Source organism: Rosa chinensis, chromosome 6 (assembly GCF_002994745.2).
Source record: "Rosa chinensis cultivar Old Blush chromosome 6, RchiOBHm-V2, whole genome shotgun sequence".
NCBI classification, from domain to species: Eukaryota; Viridiplantae; Streptophyta; class Magnoliopsida; order Rosales; family Rosaceae; genus Rosa; species Rosa chinensis.
The window spans coordinates 19,509,065-19,528,603 of NC_037093.1; the positions used below are offsets into that span (position 1 = coordinate 19,509,065).

General features: G+C 35.8%; 1 protein-coding gene and 1 pseudogene across 2 annotated transcripts; one reads left to right on the top strand and one right to left on the bottom strand.

Moving 5' to 3' along the window:
* Window positions 1-108: 108 nt before the first annotated feature.
* LOC112171005 lies at window positions 109-1,820 on the bottom strand (annotated as a pseudogene).
* A 10,974-nt stretch (window positions 1,821-12,794) lies between these two features.
* Window positions 12,795-17,851, top strand: LOC112170174 (probable gamma-secretase subunit PEN-2). 2 transcript variants are annotated; one of them, XM_040509099.1, is made up of 2 exons: window positions 12,795-13,300; window positions 17,386-17,851. In XM_040509099.1, the coding sequence occupies exon 1, from the start codon at window positions 12,890-12,892 to the stop codon at window positions 13,289-13,291; it is 402 nt and encodes a 133-aa protein (XP_040365033.1). In that variant the 5' UTR covers window positions 12,795-12,889; the 3' UTR covers window positions 13,292-13,300; window positions 17,386-17,851. The 2 variants fall into 2 exon arrangements, with proteins under 2 accessions (XP_040365033.1, XP_024163129.1); XM_024307361.2 differs by having other exon boundaries at window positions 12,796-13,300; window positions 17,488-17,851.
* Window positions 17,852-19,539: the final 1,688 nt, after the last annotated feature.

Genomic DNA, 19,539 nt, shown 5'->3' on the forward strand with positions numbered 1-19,539 from the left:
GACAGAGTAATATGACTAATATCCGTAGCACAAAACAATAAACATAGTATGAGATTCATAATTGTCTGCATAAAATCAAAGAAACATAACTTGCAAGAGGTGTCTAGTTCACCATGTCTTCAAAGATAACTGTGGAAGTTCAAGTAGTGAAGATGTCGGATCATCACCATCCCAAGATGATCTAGTTCCTACTGAACTTGAAATATCATCCCAATGGACAAGTTTTACTCCTTCATTGTTTTGTTCATCAGCATAAGAGGTCTTTTCTCCAAACATGTGCATGGCCTCCAACTCTGTCGTGACCTCTCTCATTGTGGGGCAGTTTCTTCCATTCAAATTCAAACACCTTCTTGCAAGGTTAGCAGTTACTGTGATATCTGTTTTAGAACACTCTTTCAGAACTCGAGCATCAAGAATATCGAATAATTTATCCTCCTCCATCGAAGTAACAAAATATGTCGCAAGACTTCTATATTCTTTTTGTGTTCTCGTTACCGGCCTCATGAACAGGTTTTCGTCCAGTCAAGAGCTCAACAAGAACAACTCCAAAGCTATAGACATCACTTTTTTCTATAAATTGGCTTGACTGGAAGTATTCAGGGTCCAAATAACCAAATGTGCCTTGTACAAGTGTGGTCAAGTGGGTTTGGTCGATGGAAACGGATCTTGAAGTTCCAAAGCCCGCAACTTTTGTTCTGTATTTTTCATCTAGAAGTATGTTTGTGGATTTGACATCTCGGTGATAAATGGGAAAGGAAGCAGGAAGCAGCAGAGTGTAAGTTGATATTGAACAATTACAAGCTTATATTTAGCACAGCAATTACTGTTACTAATAGAGCAAGTAATTAGAGATATTAAGTAATTCATATTCCCTATTAAATATATTTATCATATGAATCAAATGAATATATTGGGAGACCTAAATATATAGCTTGAATCAAGCACTAAGATGTCGGAATACATATATCATAGTGATTACAGACATTATTGTGATTACAATTATCCTTTATGGGAGGGCATTGTATTAGGATGTTTTCACTATAAATACTAGGTCCCTATACCCTCTTTGACATGAGCTATTCAGTTCTTGCCCCATAGATAGACATCAAACAAAGAGAAGTACAGAAGACATATATTTGAGATGGCTTCATCGTTTCCAGCAGGGATACACATTCCTTGTTCTAAGGATCTGCATATTTGTTTCTTTATAATTATATATGCATGTTTGTATGTGAGTGCAATATATGTGTTTTTGTCTTATATGCAATTGTAGTTTCAGATTTGCATTTACACAGAGTACAGGTAAGAAAGAGATCCCGCAATTTCCCTTGCAATTCGTAAACGCATTTCCCATGTAAGTGGAAATTCCTCAATCTGATCTTGGATATACTTTGAAAGCGTCCCATTTGGTATGAATTCATAAACCAAAAGAGGTATATCACTCTCTAAACAACAATCTCAATAGCTTAACCACATTCCTATGGTTGATTTGTGAAAGAATGACAACCTCATTTATGAATTGTAAAAGTTGGCTTTCCTCAACTATTTTAGATTTTTTTTATTGCAACGATTCTTCCATCTGGCAACGTTCCTTTGTAAACAGTACCTTGGCCTCCGTGGCCAAGAATTCTATCAATGTGGAATTTGTTAGTAGCCTTTTCTAAATCTTCTGATTTGTACAACTTAATTTTCTCAACGTTAACTTCACCTGATAATAATAGTTGTTCTAACAATAAACCACCATTTTATTTGAAAAACATTTCCTCTTGTGCGCCCACCATATATGCACTAATTAGTAGTAACAATAGTCCCACACCCATGGCAAGACCTGTGTTATGAATGTAAATTTTTTCAGGAGCTAGTTTATTTGGCTAAAATTCCACCTACAGTATATGAAGATAAATCTATCGATCTATATGCATGTTCAAGACAATCTTTGATTATAATAGCATGTATGCAAGTGGATTGGAGTAAAACAAGGAAATTAAACTTAATAAAACCTTTGATAGGAAGATTTTGTACTAGGAAATTGACATTATTAAGAAAGGGCAATCAATATATTGAACTTGTATAGGAAATTACCTAGAAGAGTAGTTTTGATGCAAGAGCTTGGAGACAACCTGGTTGGGGAACTTGTGGTAGTGCAACTTCCATATTGGCGACCAAAGTTCTCACATGTGGTTCGAAATGCATTTAGAGAGAATATCATAAATTGTCACTCAACTTTTACGTATTTGACACTTTGGTCACTCACATTTTAAATATATCACTTTGGTCACTCAACTTTAACTATGTTATTCACTTTAGCCACTTCGTTAATTTTTTTCATTAAAAAAAATTATTTGCCACAATATTAATGATATTTTCGTCCAACCAATTGTGAAAAATTAAGAAATCTGTATTAGAATGAGTGGGAGAAGCGATTAAAGTGAGAAAAAATGCCCCTTGGGTGACTAAAGTGATTGACAGAATAATAGTTAAGTGACCAAAGTGATATATTTGAAAATTGAGTAACCAAAGTGTCGAATGAGTCATAGTTGAGTAACCATTTGTGGAATTCTTCCATGCATTTATAACCGAGGTTTTGCCCGTTTGCGCAAAATCACTATGTATTTTGCCCAATCAATCCAACAAGTTGATATTTTGCCCAATCAATCCAACAAGTTGGTATTTTGACCAATTACGTACACAAAACATTAAGGGAAAAGACTCATAAGGGTAGTCATTTTTAGGGTAGTTCGTAATGTATCCTATGCTGACTTTTGGGTTCAAAATTTACATTTTATTAGAAAAAAAATATGTTCAAACTTTTGAGAAAAACAAAACTAACCTTCAACATGCCCATGTTTTTCACCTAACGGCTCCCTGCCTAACGGTTATTTTAACAAGCGGAATCACTGCTGCTTGTTTCCATCTTAAGCTTAAGCAAATCTTCCTAAGAAACAGAAAATCTAAACTTAAAGACAGTGCAGGATTAAGGCTGAACACAGATATAACAATATAAAACTGAAATATTGACGAAGTGGATGAGCAATCTGAAATTATTTATTTAAACATAATTACAAGCTAAGAATTTAGAGCCTCATTCTCAGGTAAACAGCTTTTTAGCTGTTTAGCTATCCATGAGAATGATTACAGATACTTACTTGAAAAAGAAAGCACACCACTCCACACTCAACAGGAAGGAAAGAGCACACTGCTACTATGCCTTTCTTACTTCTTGAGAGAAGACTCTTCGATCTGCTCAATTTTCTGATGCCTTCCAAACTGAAATTAAAGCTTCTTATATAGGGAGCGGAATTCAAACTGAAATTCAAAGTATCAAAATGTACAGAACAACTCCATTATTTTCTGCTCTCGTGAGTGCTCTTGATGATTGAGGTCGATTGACGAAAAGCATATTCCTTTAGGTGAAATGTTTTTCACCTTCGTCTTTTTGTAAAGCAAAAGCATCTTTAGAAAAAGCCAAAGTTGCTTTCGGTGTTTTCTACACCTGCTGCTTCACATGTTTTCATCTGTATCATAATTATGGCCAAGGACAAAAGAGTTGCTTTCCATAATGCTTTTGTTCCATTTTCCTCTATATCTATATCTGCATACATTTTGTAGTGGTTGTCGTTTTCAAGCTTTTTGATCCACTGTAAACATGCTAACATAGAGTCGATTTCCTTTCTCTTGAGGGATAGAAAAAGGTCACTGCTAACAACTTCAGGGTGATCATAGGCAGTGATTATGATTTTCTCTCCTCCTACCAAGAATGTATTTTTAGGGTCTTCTACGATGATCTTTTTGATATATTCAGAGACATAGCCTTCATCCAGGGAATGCTGGAATTTGGTTGGCCATTATATCCCACACATGCAGGCTAAAGATATCTACCTCAGATAATTCTCACATAAGGATATGGAGAAATATACTCAACTTCACCATTTTCTTCTAAATCCATTCTGGTGGGGTGGATATGAACTTCATCCTAAGAATGCAATCATTTTTCCCAACATTCTTGATTGAGTTAACTATGATGGGTGACAGTCCCTTGAGATCATCATTGGTTTTAGTCCAGAGGTTATGGACAAAACCATTTTCAACAAGCCAAAGCTTGTGTTCTTGATGATAAAGTAATATGGGGTTCACATTCAAAACCAATTGGCAATGGATGGAGTCGCCAAAACCCTTATAAACCCATAGGCAAGGTCTCATTTTTCCCATGTGGGATGTATATATTCTCAACACACCCCCGCATGTGTGGCGAATTTTCAAGCCATTCACATGGACAACTTTTGGGTGACGTGGAGCTCGTGTGGCCATTAGGCATACACACGTGGGTAACCTGCTCTGATACCATGATAAAGTAATCTGGGGTTCACATTCAAAACCAATTGGCAATAGATGGAGTGGCCCAAACCCTTATAAACCCATAGGTAAGGTCCCATTTTTCCCATGTGGGATGTATATATTCTCAACACTCGAGGATGTTCACTCTGAACATTGATATCTTTCAACATAAGGTCCAGGGACAATGAAGAGGGTTGGAGGAAGACATAAGTCAGAATTATGACTTCCAATAAGATTATGGAAGTCGAACCAATCTGATTCTTTTAGTGCTAAAACAGGAATTCTAGCACTTTCAGGATCTTCAAGATACTGGATTTTTTCATTATGGACAGTACGCTGCTGTGTATTGACAAAATCAGTTAAGAAAAAAAAACCAACTCCTTAAAACAATTGAATATACCTTAAATCTCTCCCTCAGTTATGACAAGCTGCTACGAGGTATATAGAGTCTAAAAAACTTCTTTGAAATGAAATTGGATGGAAAGATTTAAATAGAAAGTCAAGCCAATCAATGAACTGTAATTCATTCAGAAAATAATCAATGATGTCACCAGAAAATGATGCATTACAATTAACAAAGTATCTAAGATTGTTCACCCTAGAGAAGCTTGCAGGACTCAATACTATCTCTTCTGGTTTGAACAACTTTATCATGATACTTTTAATTTTATCTATTCCCCTTATATAGATAAGAAATTGTATTAACCAAGCAAGTTCATTAAATAAAATAGACAATTTTTTCAATTTGTAGTTTTGAGCCATCAGGCCAACTACATCACTGCCAATCTCTCTTATTACTCTTGACTTGAAGCTTGTATTTCATCTCAGAACACTTTAATTTTTCCTCAGCAGTGACATTCAAAATTTCATTATGACCTAAAAAATATGTAATAGTGATCGTTAAGAGATCTTTCGGAATATCCATAGTCTCAAAGTTTCCCAACAAATTATCATTATCCTCATACCGTTCATGAACTTGGTTTCTTTTCATACTATGTCATTGGCCAAGTGTAATCTAGCTTTATCATTCTTGGATAAGATGTCATTCTCTAATCAATATATCTTGTTTTCTTTTTCGCCTTGGATAATTGTAATAGTATACAAAAGTAGCTTCATTAATGTTTTTTTGAAAAAAAAAAACGTATAAACGTAGATTTTGTTCATTAATGTTAAGTGCAATATCCTCTGCTAGCTAGCTAATGACCAATTAGTGGGCTTTCTTCTTGAAAACAATCAATTGATTTGTTATACTCATTTGATCAATTCATAGTTTCTACATATTAATGGAATGGTATTCACTATTCGGGGTTTGATATGTTTGTGATAGAGTCTCTTTTATCTGTATATGCTACAACATACTGGGAAGATGTAAATTTTTTTATGAAAGAAACAAAACTTATACATAGTATTGTATGAGGTTTTAGTGAGTACAACTAATTATTGAAACATCCTGAAAAGAGCATAGAGCTGGACCTAAAAAGGGAACTTAAAATGACATTTGCGGGGGAAAAAAAACTTAAGTGATAAAAGACATAGATATTTCTTTACCATCTCTTAGAGTCCACAATTTTCTTCAATTTGCTTGCCTCCACAAAATAACATAGAGCTGGACCAATGTATATGCATGATAATGCGCTAATTATAGAGTTTGTACAAGTAACACAATGTCCATAAAATTTTCTTACAACTATAAAATGTATATCAACAGCACTTATATGAGAATCTTCATCTAATATATTGAAAACCCGCTCTAACGACTGCTCTACCCGCTCTGAAGACGACTCTGCCCACAGCGTCTCTCCCAATTATAAGAACATTAGCTAGCAAAGTAACAGACCCAGTAATGACTCATGCTGTCATTGAAGTCGTTGTATGAAGTCGGCAACTGAGGCCACCAATAACAACAGTCAATATCGCAATCACAGCGCCACCTCCGACGGTGATCACTCTAAGGAAAGTTCCCATTATTCTCGCACCTCCTCCGGTTTCACCACCACAAATGCCCAAAATATTGAACAGTTCAAAGCAAGCCAGAAAGCGAAAGATACCGGGATACCATTTGAACAATTGCTTTGTTATAATCATTTGACAATTTTCTTCAATTTGCTTGCCTCCGCAAAATAGCATAGAGCTGGACCAATGTATATGCATGATAATGCGCTGATCATAGAGTCTATACAAGTAACACAGCGTCCATCAAATTTTCTTAAAACTTGGAATGTATATCAGTAGCACTTACATGAGATTCTTTATCTAAGTGCAAATGATAAAGATGAAAGTTTTCTCTCACAAGTCCTATTGAATGACATAGGTCAACAGTTACTCCTCCAAAGTTAGTCCATACCCATGTTGCATATGACTCTACCTGATGAGACGAGAGGTAAGTAATAAAACTGTCTTCTTCAGGTTCAAATAGTCATTAGGTGCAAAAATAGCATCAGAACTGACTCGACTACAAGTTCCTTGAACTTATTTGAACTAAATTTATAAACAATAATATTTCTCCCAGTATTGGAATCGTAGAGCGCTGCTTATAGCAAAGCTTTCACTGCCATATCAACTCCAAGATCTTCTGACATTTGCAATTGTATACATCTTCCACTACAAACTTAGCATGTAACACAATTAAAATAGCAAAGCGTTCCAAATTAAAGACAAAAAATTTCCCTTCATATCACGGGAAGAGTTACTATTTCATAGTCCAAATTTCCTTATACTACTCAAATTTTTGTACGTTCTTTTGATTTTAGCATAATTTGTATTCTACTGCAACATAATTTGAGGGTTTCTTGCTTAAATTAATTTATATCATTTGTTAAGTTGTATGACTGTGTATTCACATTTTCTTTGTTGTTTGGGTTATATACTTAATGAATGGGATGCTATCAAAAAAGTAAGAACTTTACTCACGAAAAAATTTACGATACTTCAAACAACCCCAAATTCAATTACTTCAACTATCTATACACATCATTTTCTCTTTAAACTTATCCTAAAAAGTCTCACTACATGATCGATGATATGCTTCTTGAAAGTGCAACAAACAAAATACAATTATCAGACTTGTATGTTTATTAATCACATTTTAACAAAGAAAACGTAGAATCATCCATAACCATATTTTGCTTTACAAATTCAAAGCCATTTTTACTAATCCCCATCACTAACATAGAAGCACTTAAAGTAAATTTGAAAATACATCTTGATAACTATTTTGCAATTTGAAATTTCTGATACTTTGTATGGCATGCTGTACGTTAATCAAGTTAATTCAAAAATTTTCTTCATAAAAAATACAAAAACAAGTATGAAAAGTCAAGTGTTCCTTCACTTACAATTTATGCGACAAATTGGTTGTCATCGTTTGGATCATATGCAACAACTAAAATTTTCTTGCTTATACCTAGCTTTTGTGAGGAATTTTTGTTGTCATAATGAAAGTTCTTAGCTTTTGCCTATTTCTTTTATAGTGATTCTTATTTTAATGATTTTGTTGAGATTTCTTGCCATAAAACAACAATACTATGTTAACCAATGTTATAACTTTGCAAAGTTATGTCTTAAGCATTGGAGTAGTCATGTGTTTTAGAAATATAAACGGCCAAACTGAGGAGGCTTAGGGATAAGCTATCTAATTCTCAAACTAATAATATTTTTTGTATTATTTTTCAGATGAAATTTATGGCATAAATAAGTCATTCTAAATGTTTCCCAGCATAAAAAAAAAAAATATTCATAAGAAAGAGTCTGTGTTAAATGGCTCAAGCAAGAGACGATGGACCTTCTTTCTTCTAAGGTCTATGCAAATTGTAGATTTTTACCTTTAAAAGTATGTTATTCCTAAGCCGCTATTTCACTTTCAAAGCATGTAGTTGCCAACTTGCAGCAACCTAGTATCATTTTTTAATCTTGTCTTTTTTAGATAATCTTCATTTTGTTGCTTGTTCAATGTTCATCTTATCTTCAAAGTTCTAAGTACTTCAAATTATGATTAGAGATTAGAGTGTTTCTTCTTTTGGTTATATAAATCTGAGGTTGCATTTACAAAGTATAACCTTTATCTTTTGCAACAAGAAATCTTAGACCCTTATCTCTCCGAATAGAGATACCCAACTCTCTGAAGAGAGTTATCAACATAAAGATGCTACTCAAGCACATTACAAAGCTTCTTTGTACGACACTTTCTTATGTAAAAAATCTCACATGTGTTGGCTTTTTTATGGTGTACGTCTCTCCTCTCGTTGGAGGTATTTTTATAAGATCGCAACTTGATTTTTAGTTATTTAGTCCATTATTTTAGTTCTGCCTTCACTCAAAACTAAAGTATTGTCATTCTAAAAAAAAAAACTAAAGTATTGTCAACATAGGCCTTTTAGAGCCTGTAATACCTAACTTGACTACAATTAAGGATAATTTGCTTCTTACAACAATGCATACTATTGATATGATTCAGTCTACAATAAAATTCATGGATGACTTTAGTGAACCTTAGCCTTAATGGTTTTAGTGGATGTTTTTTTCATCATTATTGGTTAGTGATTTCTACATATGTTATTACAACTACACAAAAAAAATTTTGCTATTGATTTCATGTTGCCTCACTGATTTAACTCCAAGATGGTCACTCTTATATGTAAAAAACAAAAAGCTGACAGCATTGCAGACCATTGCCAAATTGGACTTGCTAATTTTTCCTTCTACGCTATCACGAAATTAATAGCAGATAAATTGGAACTGTGGCTTCCTAGATTTTTTTTTCTCTTACCTAACTAGACTGCTTTTACAAAAGGCCACTTATCGTGGATCAATCACTCTTGCCTTTTTTATGTATAAATCTCATATATAAGAAGTGTCATTGATAGGAGCATAAAATGCGACGAATATATTATTTAATCATTTATATTTTACTTAGTTATTTTTGTTAATATATAATTTTTAACTTTATTTTATTTTTAGGTGAATATTAGAGCAAAAAAGAATACAAAGGAGCTAAGAGGAATTATTTGGACGCAAAAAGGCCCAAGAAAAAAGGTCAAAGGCATGGAGGACATCAAGATGGGATTCTTCTAGATGAATATGGAATCCTAGTTGCACAAGGAGAGCTTAAAAATCTTAAAGAAGCTTCAAGAATAATTGAAAAAAAGAAATCAATTAGTTCAACAAGGAAATCTTATGCAAAAAAGAAGGGAACTAAAAGTCAAATCCTATTCCAACAAGGAATATATCCTATTGCCGTGTAAAATATAAGGTTCAACAAGCTATGGATGACAAAGAGAAGCGAGAGGAATCCTACAAGATTACATCTTGATTTGATGATCCAATTCCGATGACATGGATTTAATTCATTGGTTCCCAATATGTGCTCCAATCAAAGGAAAATCTAAAGCAACTAGAGAAGTAAATTGCAAGCAAACGTCAAAGAGAAGACAAAGTTGGCATCCTCTCTATAAAGAGGCTTCAATTAACACAATTTACACACACCTTACAAAGCTTTCTCGTCCATAACCTCTCTAATACACAAAGTTTTCAATTTCACCATCCAAGGAAGAGTTATTGCCATGCACATCATCCACATTTGCCATCAATCATTACTGTGATCATCACCTTGGAAGAGTTCTTGCGTCCAATATCATCTCAAAAAGTGTAGTTGTGTCTTCACCTCCTAGCCTATTTTACGGTTTTTACTTTTCTAGTAATTCAACTTTACATTTTTTATTTCGTGATTTCAGAACAATGTGTGGCTAGCTTTCTTCTATTAGGGGCAATGTTTAAAGCCCCAATTATGTGACAAACTCTTTGTTTTGCTATCTTAGCTTTGAAAGTTTGGCTTATGATGATTGTTTGGTTTTGTTTTATGGAAAAATTTTATATGTTTTTGTTCTTTAGGTCAACACTTAGGATATGAGCGTGTAATTGGAGCTAGGACTTAAAAACAATTCAACCTAATTAGTAAGGCTTCTTATGCTATTGATTGGGCCTTTTTGCTTTGTGTCCTTCACTCTTCAGCTTTGCTCCTCTGTTTGATACTTGGTTGCATAATATTTTGAACTCTACTTAACTATGAAGTCTAATTAATGCACAGTAACTTAGATTCTTTTTTTGGTCAAAAGGTTTACACAAGGAGATCTCATTACTATTTTGCATACTAGAGGAGGGTATAAGTCATGGAATTACAAGATTAATTAGTTTCTTACATTAAGTCAGAGGCATTGCTGCTCCAAGGAGGGTTACACCTACTTCTCATGTGCTTATAGCAAATTAACGAAGGATATAGTGGTCTTCATGCAAGGTAATTCTAGAGGTGTTTGTGCTTTAATTTGCTTCTTGGATGAATATGATTGGAACTTTAGTTAAGTTGTAAACAAGATAAAATCTTGAGTTTTTCTTACCAAGTTTGCGGACCCAAGAGAGATCATTGTTCAACACCTTTTAGATATTTGGGAGGGTACTCTTTTATTTACTTAGGTGTTACGATTTTTCAAGGGCCTCCAAAGTAGGAATATTTTTACTCTATTTCTGGTTAATTTCTTTGTAAGCCCACTACATAGAAGGGTCATCAGTTGTCACAAGTTGTAGGATTGCAACTCATTTCATTAGTAACCCAAAGCTTGCTAATTTGTAGTTTTCAAGTGTATCAATGGCCTCAATCGCTTTTGTTCAATATTCAAGGTTGGATACATAATATATTTTGGTTTGATGAGAGTTCAATTTTCATCGCTAGTTCTCAATGTTGTTTCCTTAAGGAGCATGGGGTTTAGGCTTTGAAGCATTGTTTGGATTTGATCATTTGAAGGAGAACTCATTGCCTTCAGCTACCATCTTAAGAGCACGCTATTTACATTCAGGTCTCACATATACTTGATTAGACTTGGTTTGAAGAAACTTTGGCCTTTTATTCTTGCTAATTTGCGGTGGTTGATTGGTAATGGTTTAAATATTCTTTTCTGGAGAGCTAATTGGTTTGGTTCTCCTCTTTCTTCCTTATGAAACATTTATCAGACTATATCACCTTATCTCTAATTGATGAGGCAAGATTTTATTATAAATCCTCAATGAAATTTGTCGTGGACTAAACCTCAAACTTTTCAAATGTTGCAGAACATATATTTAAAGTTGTGATTCTAGTTTATGCCTATTCTAACTAACCAAATTGGCCAAGTATTGCTTCTGGCAAGCAATGCAAAAACAGTATATGACTTAATTCTAGCTCATTGCCCTATTTTTAATTGGGGTACTAATATTTGATATCAAGTTAGCCAACCTGAGAAGAGTATATTGACTTGGAAAGTATTTGATGATGAGTGAATTTTGGTTGACAATGTCCTTCAAAGAGGTGGTGTGGAAATGTGTTCCCAATGTTCTTTTTGCCATTCAAATACTAAAATGGTCGATTACATATATCTCGATTGTTGTATCATGAATGTTTGGAGTACTTGAATATTGGGCCTCTTCATCTTCATCTTCCTACACAAGCTTCTCTCCAACAATTGTTCTCTTTTGAGTCCACTGCCACAATTGCTTCATCATGTGTTCTATTTTGGAGGTTTGCATTTTGCAACTTTGTTTGGTGCATTTGGACAAAACAAAACAAGTTAAGGTTTGATGGTTTTAGCGGTTAAGTAACTTTTCATACCTCTTTTTGTTGTGCTCTTCCAATCTATAATATTACTGTGGTTTCGTCTATGAATATTGAGGCTCCTATTTAAATTCCCGTGCTTGGCATGCTCAACTTTAAACTAGTTAGAGGTTAATACTGGTGGATCTTTTAAAGATGAAAATCATGCTGGCTTCAGTGGTATTTTTAGATATTCTAATGGTATTTTTCGATGTGTTTTCCTTCTCTTTTTCGATGAGTTTTCCCTTCTGTAACTAATATTCCCAGTGCTATTAATGCTGAAGTATTGGCAGTCGTTGGGACTCTTCATATAGCTTGGGTCTGACATTAGACTCACATTTGGTTAGAGGCGGACTCGGCGATAGTGACATTGGAATCCGTCACTTGATTCCTTGAAGACTTTATATCCCTTGGTTCAATTACCTACATACAACCCGCTATATTACTTTTCGAGTTTCACAAATTCGGGTGGCAGTGCCGTTAGAGAGAAAAGAAAAGAAATTATTAATTTGGGTCAAAGAGATAATGTTAAGAAGAGAGTGAAAGATAGACTTGTCAATTAACCGAGTTTTGATATGAATCCACACTTATTGAACGAGAGTTTGGATTAAAATTTTGATCAATTGATCTGGCAACGATTTAGATATGTTAATACGTTTATTTAACGGATTAAATACGAATTTAGGTGATCCGATCTGTTAATAATTTGATAATTAAACATATATCGAGTCGAGTTGAATTTTATAGTTATTGACAGATTCAAAATTAGGTTGATCCTCTCCGAATCTGATGCGTCACTTGTCCATACTCTATACATACAAAATTGCCAAAAAAAAATAAAAAGGGAGAAACATACAAATACAAATTCAATATCATATATGCAGCTCTTGCCCTCATTTCTAACGCTCTGCCCGTCGTCGTTTGGGGTTTCGTTCCAAGATGGAAGCCACCGATATCCAAAACCCTAACCCTAGCCCAAGGATTCTCCTCCCGTCGTCTCCACCCCCTCTGTGGCCCACCATCGACGGTCCACTGGGCTTGTCGGAGGAAGAATCGGTCAGCTACGCCCGTCGGTTCTACAAGTTCGGGTTCGCTCTGCTTCCGTTGCTTTGGGCCGTGAACTGCTTCTACTTCTGGCCCGCTCTCCGCCACTCCCGCTCTTTCCCTCGCATCCACCACTACGTCCTGAGATCCGCCGTTGGATTCGCCGTGTTCACTGCTCTGCTCTCGTCCTGGGCCCTCACCTTTGGGATTGGAGGAGAGCGTCTGTTCGGGCATGTCTGGGATGAACTGCTCATGTATAACCTTGCTGACAGAATTGGACTCACTGGTTGGAGCTGAGCCGCTAATGTATGCCTTCCTTCTACCCTCACCACTTTGATCATGTAATTTGGTTTGATCTTGTTATGTATATTGTTGGATCATGTTAAGCTAGTCGGAATACGAATTCGAATTCAAGTGTTTGAGATTATATTTTCATATTATGTGATCCCTTGGGTGTGGATTGTTGTAATTGAAATTGATAGTGTTTCTTTGTAAGCCCTGGAAAACTAGCATGAATGCAGCTGATGATACACCAGCTCCATCATTACACTAACTGAACCTGTTTCTTTGGAGATTTTCTGTGCACGAGTCCTCGAGGTTGTTTATACTTTCTGTTACGTGGATAGGGCCATAGGTGGAGGGTTAACTTCGGCTTTATGAATTTTTAGCAGTTTCTTCGAAATTTTAGGAGAAAATTCTATCTAACATAAACACACAGGAGATTCTAACTTTGAAATACACCACGATAGGTAGATGAAGTTTCGTTTAATTTAGTCTTGTTCTGTTCTATACATATACTAACTTTTTCAGATCCCACCATTTGAAAATTTATTCTTCTCTGCTGCAAGTATAGGCTGAAAGTTTAGAGGAGGTGCTATGGAAGTTTTATCTAATATACACACAGGAGATTTACAACTTTATCAACTTTGAAACATACCATAGTAGGCCAATGAAGATTTGTCTATTTTGTTTTTGGTTTGTTCTATACGTATAAAGACGTTATGAAAGCCCACCAATGAAAATATCTTCTTCTGTGCTGCAATAGGCTGAAAGTTAGAGGAGTCAATGTGTTCTTCTATTATGAATTTTTGCCCAGTCAAGTGGATGATGAAGAAGCTCTTCCTATTATTATCACTCTACAATGGGGTACTGATGGGGGCTATGTTTAGGGTACTTTATGCTCATCAACAGGATGCTATGCTCATATGACCATATGAAAAAATGGGTGGCTTCATGTTTTGATTTCTTTTGGGGAAAAATATGGACATGCCTCTCTCTCTCTCTCTCTCCCCATTCTTATCTGTTTCCATTAATATATCCCTTGCTCCATCGAGGCTCACCAAGAAAAATGAGATGGTTGAGCAGTTGGATTACACATAGGAGTGGAGATTATCAATGCACTAGACCACTAGTTTTAATCCTGGCTAACATAGTTTAATAGATTCATTAACTTTAGTAAGTTAGTAGCTTCATGACCAGCTTAATAAAACTGTGTACAGGTCCTACAGGATCTCACATCGAAAATTGAGAATTGTAATTCTCTAGGTGTGAAATGCCTGAACTACAGCATTCAAAAACAAAAATGTGGTGCATCTTTCTTCCATTTCTTTCTCTATCCTTTCCAACTCTCCATCAAGCTTTGTGGTAAGATGGAAGCCTCACCGAGTAACTCCAACATCCCAAACCCTAACCCTAGTGCAAAAATTCTGCTTCCATCATCTTCAACACCGGTTTGTCCCACCATAGACGGTCCACTGGGGCTGTCGAAGGAACGATCAGTCAGCTACGCTATTGGTTCTACCAGTTCGGTTTCAACTGCATCTACTTCTGGCCTGCTCTCCTCCACTCCTGCTCTTTTCCTTGCATCCACTGCTATGTTGTGAGATCCGTGTTGTTTTCACTGTGTTCACTGCTTTGCTCTCGTCTTGGACCCTTATGTTTGGGATTGGAGGAGAGTGTCTATTTGGTTTGTCTGGATGAGCTACTCATGTATAATCTCGCTTACTGAATAGGCTCGACTGCTTGGAGCTAAAGGTACTGTAAGGGCTCCCTTATACCCTAATTTGGTTGTCACTTCAATATCTGTGTTTGAACAAAAGGGTATTATGTGTCATATGTCACATTGATCATGTTATGTAAATTGTTGGATATTGTTAAGCTAGTAAGTTATGGATGTGAAATCTAGTGTTAAGAGTATTTCTCTTAATATATACTCATTTCTGTTCTTTTCGACTTCTATAATACTTCCTTTGATGTGGATTAGTGTCATTGAAATGGGTTGTGAAACTGTGGATGTTGCTTAGTAAACCCTGAAACTAGCACAAATGCAACTATAATCTTCACAACTTATTTCCATTATGTTTCCAAATTGGAAACAATTCATCACACTTGTAACTGAGCTGAAACTTATGAGTTAAATAGCTGAAACTTATGAGTTAAATAGTGTTCTATATTTGATAATAGAAGGAAACTTATGAGTTAATAGTGTTCGATATTTGATAATTGAAGCAATTCATGTTGTTATGTATATTACTGTATCACAAAACTTTGTAAAAGGTCAATGGGATTAATGCCCTGAGTAGGACGTTTCCAGCTGTCGAGGCTGAGGGAACATTCCATGATAATCCTGAGGCGAATCAAAATCAGAATATGAATATGGATTGAGGTGGCCAATTAGTATTTGTGTGACTGGAATGAGTACTAGCATGAGTATGTTAATTGCTGTATTTTTCATTTTTGCCATTCTTTTCTGTGTTCCTTTGATGTTCATTGTTGCGCCCCTGAAAACTAGCATGAGTGTAACCCAACTATACTCATTTGCAATTTGTTGCCTTTGTTTAGCAAAAGGAAAGGATTTCATTACCCTTGTAATTGCATACACTTATCAGCTGATGTATACACCAGTTCAATCACTACACTAACTGAACCTGTTTTTTTTAGAGATTATCTGTGCACAAGTGACTCAATTATGTTTATGCTTTCTGTTACATTAATAGGGTCATACGTGGAGATTAGCTAGTTTTGATTCTTTGAAATTTAGAAAAATATGCCCACTATAGAAGTTTCAAAAGCACACAGTAGATTCTAACTTTGTCAACTTTGTAATACAATGCTAGGTGGATGAAGAGTCGTTTATCGAACTTTTTTGAAAGTCTGGATCGACTTCATGTTCCTAAGTCAGAAAACCATATTTTAGCTTTGGTTTGTTCTATGCATATACAACTTTTTAGAAAACCCTCGAAAATTCTCCTCCTGTGCTGCAACTTAGGTTGAAAGTTGAAGTAGTGGCTATAAACGATAAATGTAACAAGAGTACAAGACGCATGAGATTCTAACATTGTCAAAGTTGTAGTACACATGATAAATCAATGAATATTCATTTATTTTGTTTTTGGTTTTTCCTATACATATACAAACTTGATGAAATCCCACCAATTGAAAATTTCTCCTTCTATACTGCAAGGTTTGGCGGAGAGTAAGGAAGTCAATGTGTTCTTCTGTATGAATATATGCCCAAAATAGGTTGAGGAACAAGTTCTTCTCTTTTATAAATCTGCAATAGGGTATTGATGAGCAGTGGGGTACTTTACGCTCATCCACAGGATGGCCTAGTTTATATGAGCAAGTATTTTTTTTTTTTTTTAATTAATTAATTTTTAATAAAATTATGGCTAATTGAAGTTGATTGTAGCTCTCTTCATCTAGAAATCCTTGCTTTTTGAATCACTTTTTCTTGTTAGATCTGTTCTTCACCATGATTGTAGATAGCCTCCTTGAAACTGCTTGCTCATGGGAGCAGACTGGTGGCTTTTGAGTCAAATGAAAGGAAATACTTTTTCTTTCAAAATATCTGCCATGTGTTGTCTATAATCAGTTGTGCAGTCAACTTTATATGGAATGAAACAATAGAATTTGTAAAAGCACCTCTTGCCTACCTTCTATCACTCTGCAGTTGATTCTGAATGCAGTTCACAATAGACTTTGTTTCTTGTTACATCGAATAATGGAATGCTGCAATTGACTGAGTTTGCTATTTCTTTTTATTTCTTTTGGTTCCATGGATACGTTTGTGCCTATTGCTGTCCAGAGTTTCTCTTGCCCTTAATTGGGTTTTTTTACCCAGTTTTCTTTGTACTGGGGCTTTGCCCTCTTTTGTTTAATATATTCATTTGACTAGGTAAAAAAGAATGGCCATGGATTTAACTAAATCATCAGAGAACTGCTCCTGTGGTGTAATTTTAGGCGGGATGCTACAGGAATCTGAGGTGTTCTTCCCTTAGAATAAATGTAAAATGAAGACAATGTTGAGCCTTTTCTAACTTCTTATTTTCGCTCCACTATGAAATGCAGTTACATTGCTCTGATTGCTATGTAACTTATTTGCCTTGCAGGCTTTTGGAATTTAGTTGTAAAGAAAGTTCAGTGTTTGCCCAGCTATACTGTCTCAATACTACAAGCTCCAAAGCTTTAACACAGTTGATGATTTACTGCAGGTCGCATGGCAAAAGTGATTCGAGTGCAAAGGACGTCATTAAAGGTGAGAAAAAACAATTCATTCATCCGAAAAGCAAATATTAGGTCCTACAGGATATTGATTTGGCCTGCCAGTCAATTATCAGCAGGTTCAATTCAGACTCAGATGTAAAAGTATTCCATCAATTACAAGATTAGCATAGAGTTTTAGAAATAAAGCTGAAACAACCAGAATGTAAATGTGCTTTCCTTCTACAATCAAGTGTATGAATTCAGTTTGTTGGTTTGATTGTGAAGTTTTGTTTGCAAAGAAAATGTGGCATTGATCTTTAAAACATTCCATCATGTTATGTATATTATTGGATCATGTGACTTCAATTGATAGTCAGAATCCAAGTGTTCACTATTGTATGGTCATTGCTCCTCTTTATGTTGCTTTTGTGACAAGAATAAGTGTTGCCCTTAAAGATCCAAGTAATTTCAAGTTAAAACAATGATAGCTATTGTGTGCGACCATAGGAGAAAGCAGGAGAGCTCGTCCCGGGTTTCATCTTTTTCTCAGCACTGTTGTGGTTGTTTTGAGATGGTTGACGAGATCTCCACCCGGTTAATGGCATCGCTTGCCATGTCTGAGAAGGGTTTAGGGTTTAGGGAGCGCTGTGTTGTTCTAACATCATTAGGTTGTGGGTCGTTTGCTTTGGGTGAGGAAGAAGATCGATCCCAAAGCTTTTTTCGGTACTTTGTCATCTGTAATTTGTTATCTGTTTTGGAATATTGAAGAGTACTTTCTATTCGTAAACAAAGGGATCGCTATGTTTTAAAATATTGGTGCTGAAGGAATGGGACTAGATTGTGAATGGAGGTCCTTGGTACCATGACTAGTCTTTGTTGGTCATGTTAGCTCTCAATGGCCTTACTGATGCGGGTTACATTCTGATCCATTCTGGATTGGGGGAAGGGTTTAGAAGTAAGACAGCTAAACCCTAAACTGAGAGGTTTGGCTCCCCAAGTTCCGGACCTATGTAGCTGAGGCAAGCAGTCCAAGTTTCAACAGCCAAGAAGCGCAAAGTGGGATGACCATTTGGCAGTAAGAACTAAGAACAAGCCAAAGGAGGAGAAGCCACCAGCCAAAAAGCACAAGCTTCCTAGTGGTCCTCTGTCTCGAAGCCCTTGATTTACAGCCTGCAAAGCTGACAAAACACACATAAATTTGTGATTGACTAATATTTGTGATTGCAGGGTTAAATTATTATGTCTATTTTAGGTGTATCATATAGAAGGAGATGACATAGACATAAAGAAGGACTTATCATAGGTCGTCAGATGCATTTACCTCAAGTTAAGGAAACATTACACTTTGAGGGATCTTGCCCTGCAATGCCGTAGAAGTCAGGTTCTGGCACCAATTGGACTGGTGCTTTGCCTCTTTGACCACCACCATGTCCTCCAGTATTATTGCCTCCTCTCCAACCAGAGTTGTTGTAATTAAACCTTCTTAGCATAGGACATTGATTCTTGGAATGGCCAACTTCCCTGCAATAGTTGCAAGTCATTTGGTCATAATTCTAATTCTGCTGATATCCCTGATTTCATGGTTGATACTGACTCTGAGATGGAACAAGGGTAGAATTCTCAATCTGAGGTTGAGTTGCAGGTGTAACATGGATTGCTAACCCAGAAATTTCAGTAAGAAGGTTCTGAGCGGCAACCTTATTACCTTCATCTCTTTGGATATACGCAAACACTTGTTCCAATGTAGGTGGAGTTGCAAGACGCAATAACTCATTCTTTGCCCCTTCAAAGTGAGGATCCAGGCCAGCAAGAAAAATATGGACACGCATCTTGTCCTGCTCAGTCCGATAGGAATTAATATCAGTTTCACAAGTCATAGGATTAGGGTTTCGCTGATCAAGTTCCTGCCAAATTGTCTTCAAATTCACATAAAAGGTTGCAATAGGCTGTCCACTCTGAGTTATTTTGAAAGCTTTGATATTCAATTCATGAACACGAGTAGTCCCATCATAATATGTAGCATCAACAGAATCCCAAATTGCTTTGGGAGAATCATAGTT

Excerpts from the sequence above, each read along its gene's own strand:
- LOC112170174 (XM_040509099.1), top strand. The coding sequence starts at position 12,890 with ATGGAAGCCACCGATATCCAAAACCCTAACCCTAGCCCAAGGATTCTC.